This window comes from Oreochromis aureus, linkage group 3 (genome assembly GCF_013358895.1).
Source record: "Oreochromis aureus strain Israel breed Guangdong linkage group 3, ZZ_aureus, whole genome shotgun sequence".
Lineage (NCBI taxonomy): Eukaryota > Metazoa > Chordata > Actinopteri > Cichliformes > Cichlidae > Oreochromis > Oreochromis aureus.
Genome location: NC_052944.1, coordinates 101,912,967 through 101,918,580, shown reverse-complemented (window position 1 = coordinate 101,918,580; position 5,614 = coordinate 101,912,967). Strand labels below are relative to the sequence as shown.

At 42.9% G+C, this 5,614-nt stretch overlaps 1 protein-coding gene across 1 annotated transcript; it reads left to right on the top strand.

Annotated features, from left to right (window-relative positions):
* The first annotated feature begins 878 nt into the window (after positions 1–878).
* Positions 879–5,327, top strand: LOC120438599. Its single transcript, XM_039608987.1, has one exon. It carries the CDS (start codon positions 1,654–1,656, stop codon positions 5,293–5,295), a length of 3,642 nt encoding a protein of 1,213 aa, XP_039464921.1. The 5' UTR covers positions 879–1,653; the 3' UTR covers positions 5,296–5,327.
* The last annotated feature ends 287 nt before the right edge of the window (positions 5,328–5,614 follow it).

The following is a 5,614-nucleotide window of genomic DNA, read 5'->3' as shown; positions in this document are numbered from 1 at the left end:
GACTGTGCATACGCCAGTAACCTAAGCAGCAAGCAGTTGAAGTTTTACATGGATGATCCTTTAAGTGATACATTTAAAACAAGTTAAATGTTAGGAAGCGGATCAACTTTGTTAACTGCTTTAAAGGAACACTGTAAGAACTGAAACTTTAAGTAATCTGGTGCTCTGTATATTTCATTTCTAAGTTCATGGTTCTGTCCAATTAAGATTTTTTATAGGTGAAGTCATTTTACCTATTTGTGCTATCTGGATGCTAGAAGTGTTGTAGAATTAAGTGCTGCGTCGTATGTGTTGTTGGTTTTCGGAAAAGGTTCACCATATTTATACGACTCAAGATGGTATTCATTTAGATATTTTATTAAGGTTTAAGGTGTTGTAAAATCTTGAAGGTATTATCCATTGTTAATGTTTGGACAAGTTCATCTAAAGGCAAGGTTAAGCTTGTAGCTATTAATATTTCAGGCAATTGAGCTGGTCTATTGTTAAACCGCATGTCTGTTAAAGGTATAGCTATAATTTATTTTGTGCCAGGTAATAAGTAAACATCGCAAAATGGATCAAATGACTGAATATGAAACTAAGAATGGCGACTTACTTGAGGATAGTAGTGCCACAAATGTACAGCAGTCACGTGAAGAGGAGCCACGAAGAAGTCAGAGACCTCGAAAGCTTACTGAAAAGGCTCAGCAACTGCATGATGATAAGTCAAGAAAACTTCAGCATCGTTTCACTATAACTTATGATAAATGGAAAGCAACCGCCAAGCAAGCTAAGAAAATGATAAAGGGAGCCCCCTCTGTTGAGGTTGTGAAGGATTTGATGTGTAAGTCAAGTTGTGCATCAGCAGATGTGAAACACGCATATGAAGATTTGCGCAATGTGCTTCTCCAGACAGTGAGATCCGTCGTAGAGTAGACACCTGTGACGCGGTATCTAAAATAATCTTGGACAATGCAACCACTTATCTTCAGAATAAAGATAACGAAGATGTTCAGAGAGAGGATTTAGTCTGGCCTGAGTCTAGTTCAGTGTTTTCATCTTCAGCTTCTCAAGGCAAAGGTAAGGGCTCTCAAAGAAGTTTAAGCTCTGCAAGCAGTTCCAGCATAAAGTCATGAAAGTCAAGCCTTTCCTCCATGAAGAGACAAGAGGCCGTAGCAGAGCTGGCTGCCATACAAGCTGCACTAAAGGTCCTGCAGGAGATAGAATATGAACAGCAAGAACTTGAAAGCCTTGAAGAAGAAGATAGAAAGAGGACTGCATTACAAGAGGAAGAAAATGTGGCAAGAAAGAAAGCACTGGAAGAGAAGCGCAGACAAATAGAGCGCTTACAGACTGTTAAGAAGCTAAGTGCGGCAAAAGCATGGCTCCAAGTTTATGAACAAGATGCAAGCTCAGATGAGGAAATAACAGAGTTACTTCATAACCACGCAGCTCAGCAACATAGATCTCCAGGAGCTATAAGGAGTCCACGTGAGCATCCTGTGATACACCAAGCAGATAGTGTCACAGTCCTCGCTGAAGCAATAGCAGAGTCTATTAATGTAAGCCGTCTCCCAGCACCTGAACCGTCTGTCTTCATGGGAGACCCACTAAGATACAATGATTGGAAGATGTCATTTCAAACCCTAATAGGCAGGAAAAACATTCCAGTAAATGAAAGGGTCTATTACCTTCGTAAATATGTTGGTGGACCTGCAAAAAGGGCCATTGAAAGTTATTTCAAAATGCAATCATGGTATTCAGACATGCTGGAAATTCAAGGAAAGACCAGTTGAAGAACGTGTTAAATTTGTTCAGACAAAGAAGTTGTGCTTTGGATGTTTACAACCAGGACATCATTCAAGGACCTGCAAAAGGAGGAGTGTTTGTGAAACATGTAAGGAAAAACACCCAACATGTTTACATGAAGATCACGAAAGAGCAACCAGAAGAGAGAAAAGCAGTGATGAGCATGGGGAGAGTGTAAAAAACTCAAAATATGCTAAGTCAACGAAAGGAACAGAGAGCAAACACACTCCTGAACCATCAAGTGAAGCTACATCAAACAGAGTAGTGCAAGGCATGGACAGCATGTACTCCTCTACAGTTGTCCCAGTTTGGTTATCTACATCAAGTAACCCAGAGAATGAAATTCTTGTATATGCACTACTTGACAACCAAAGCGACACCACATTCATTATGCAAGATAAGGCAGAAGCTCTGGAAATGAAAGGGGAGGCTGTGCAGTTAAAATTCTCCACACTTTCATCCAGAAATACAATCATCCCAAGTCAGAGGTTAGTTGGACTGCAGGTGAGAGGTTTCTATTCATCAAAGAAGATTTCTCTCCCTGTAACCTATTCAAGAGAGTTCATCCCTGCCAATCTAAGTCACATTCCTACACCAAAAACGGCAAGAGCTTGGCCACACCTAGAGCATCTTGCTGAGGAGATTGCTCCATCGATTGAGTGTGATGTAGGGCTTCTCATAGGATACAACTGTCCACAGGTTTTGCTACCCCGAGAGGTTGTCCCAGGTAAAGACAATGAGCCATTTGCTCAAAGGACAGCTCTTGGATGGAGCATAGTCGGTTGTGTTAGCCCATGTGTCGACTATGGTGATGCTATAGGAAGCAGTCACAAGATTGTCATGAAGTCAGTGAAACCTCATCTCCAGACATCTAAGAAGCTCACAAATGAAGTGAAATACATATGTCGAACCCAAGTTAAGGAGTTCATTTCACCACCAGATGTGCTGAGGATGCTTGAGTCTGACTTCAGTGAGAGAAGAGTGGAGGATGCTAATTTATCCCAGGAAGATTTGCGTTTCCTAACCATAATGGAAGAAGGAATCAGAATTAAAGCAGATGGTCACTGTGAAATGCCGCTTCCCTTCAAGAAAGATCGACCAAATCCCCCAGACAATAAGGCATGTGCAGTTCACAGGCTCCGATGCTTGAAAGGAAGATTTGAAAAAGACAAACAATACCAAAAGGACTACACAACCTTTATGAGTGAAATCATAACAAATGGAGATGCAGAAAAGGTCCCAATAGGAGAAATTAACAACAGTCCTGTGTGGTACATTCCTCATCACGGGGTGTATCACCCACACAAGCCAGGAAAAATACGGGTTGTGTTCAACTGCTCAGCAAGATTTGAAGGCGTGTCATTAAATGATTACCTTCTCACTGGACCAGAATTAACGAACAGCCTGATAGGTGTTCTCTGCCGCTTTCGCAAGGGACAAGTTGCTATAATGTGTGATATTGAGCGTATGTTCCATCAGTTTCACGTCAAAGCAGAGGACCAGGACTACTTGAGATTTCTCTGGTGGGACGATGGGAACTTCCAGGCTCAACCATCTGTCTATCGCATGCGAGTGCACCTATTTGGAGCTGCCTCCTCCCCTGGTTGTGCAAACTTTGGGTTGGAACATGTTGCCACCCAAGGACATGGTCACTACAGTGAAACAACCATTCAGTTCATTGAACGAAACTTTTACGTGGACGATGGGCTCACAAGTGTCGCAACCAAGGATGAAGCCATCAAGTTAGTAAAGGAAGCAAGGCAACTCTGCAGTGCTGGCAAACTGCGAATTTACAAATTCATTTCCAACAATCATGAGGTACTTACATCCATTCCAGAGAGTGAACGTGCAGATTCAGTACGAAATCGTGACTTGGTTCTTGGTGAGTCCCAAATTGAGAGAGCTCTGGGAATCAAATGGTGCATTGTTTCAGACCAGTTCTGTTTCAGAGTGATTGTGGATGAGCGCCCACTTTCTAGAAGAGGAGTCTTATCAACTGTGGCATCCATCTATGACCCTCTTGGCTTTGTGGCACCATTTGTTCTGGTTGGAAAGCAAATACTCCAACAGATGTGTCAAGACAAGGTTGGATGGGATGAGCCACTGTCAGAAGAGCTCAAACCACGGTGGGAGTCTTGGCTGTTAGATTTAAAGAACCTGGCTGACATCAAAATTCAGCGCTGTTATCTCCCAGAAGGTTTTGAGAAAGTTGAAAGATATGAGCTGCATCATTTCTCAGATGCGAGTGTTAAAGGGTATGGTGAATGTTCTTACTTGAGAGCAATCAGTGTTTCAAACCAAGTCCACTGCTCTTTAGTTATTGGCAAAGCCAGGGTGACTCCTACAAAGGTCACCACAGTACCCAGGCTTGAGCTATCAGCAGCAGTTATTGCTGTGCGAACGAGTGACCTGCTTAAAAGGGAGTTGGAAGTTCAAGCCAAAGAATTCTTCTGGACAGATTCGAAGGTTGTTCTTGGATACATCAACAATGATGCTAGAAGGTTTCACATATTTGTGGCAAATCGTATTCAGCGTATCCAAGAAGGTTCCAATCCAGACCAATGGAGATATGTGACTTCTGAGAACAATCCTGCTGACCATGCATCACGGGGTCTGACAGCAAAGGGACTAATTACTTCCAACTGGTTCACTGGTCCAGATTTTCTCTGGCAGGATAAACTTCCTGCTGATGACATTAAGGTGGGAGAGTTGGGAGCTGAAGATCTAGAACTTCGTAAGACTTTTGTCCATAAGACACTGACCACAAAAGATTCGTTGCTCAATCATTTCTCAAGGTTCTCAAACTGGATAAGGCTAGTTAAAGCCATTGCACGACTCATGCGATGTGTCAAAGAGCTCAAGGGTCTGATGTGCAGAACAAACGAAGTCACCAGTCTTGAGGAGAGGAAAGAGGCAGAGTTTTTCATCATAGCTACTGTCCAAAACGAACTGTTTTCCGAAGAAATCAAAGATCTGAAATTGAAGGAGACAATAACAAGAGATCGTGCAAATAGGCTGCACAAACTGAATCCCTTCTTGGATGAAAAGGGTGTGCTAAGAGTGGGAGGTCGGCTGGAGCATGCAGATTTACACCCACACATCAAACATCCAGCGATCCTGCCGAGCAAAACCCACATATCAAGGTTACTGATTGAACACTTCCATCAAAAGGTTCATCACCAGGGACGTGGGATGACTATGAATGAGCTGCGATCAAATGGCATTTGGCTATTAGGATGTAGTCACGCAGTGTCTTCCTACATCTACAAGTGTGTCAAATGTAGGAAATTCAGAAGGAATGCTGAAGTACAAAGAATGGCAGATTTACCGCGTGAAAGAGTTGAAACATCGCCTCCCTTTTCCTATTGTGGAATGGACTGCTTTGGCCCGTTTTACGTTAAGGAGGGAAGAAAGGAACTTAAACGCTACGGTCTGCTATTCACATGTCTGTGCTCTCGTGCTGTGCATATAGAGCTGCTCGACGACATGACCAGTGATCTTTATTAATGCTCTTCGAACCTTTATCGCCATACGTGGAAGTGTTCGACAGCTTCGGTCAGATCAGGGCACCAACTTTGTTGGAGCAAGACGAGAGTTCTTGGAGTCTGTAAAGAAAATGGACCAAGAAAGCCTAAGACAACTAGGCTGTGAGTTTGTCATGAACCCAGCATCTGCCAGCCATATGGGTGGGGCCTGGGAAAGGCAGATCAGGACAATTAGAAGTGTGTTGACATCCATTCTGGATCATTCATCCAAAAGACTTGACACTTCATCCTTGCGTACCTACCTTTATGAAGTCATGGCGATCATAAATAGTAGGCCCTTA

Excerpts from the sequence above, each read along its gene's own strand:
- LOC120438599 (XM_039608987.1), top strand. The coding sequence starts at position 1,654 with ATGAAAGGGTCTATTACCTTCGTAAATATGTTGGTGGACCTGCAAAAA.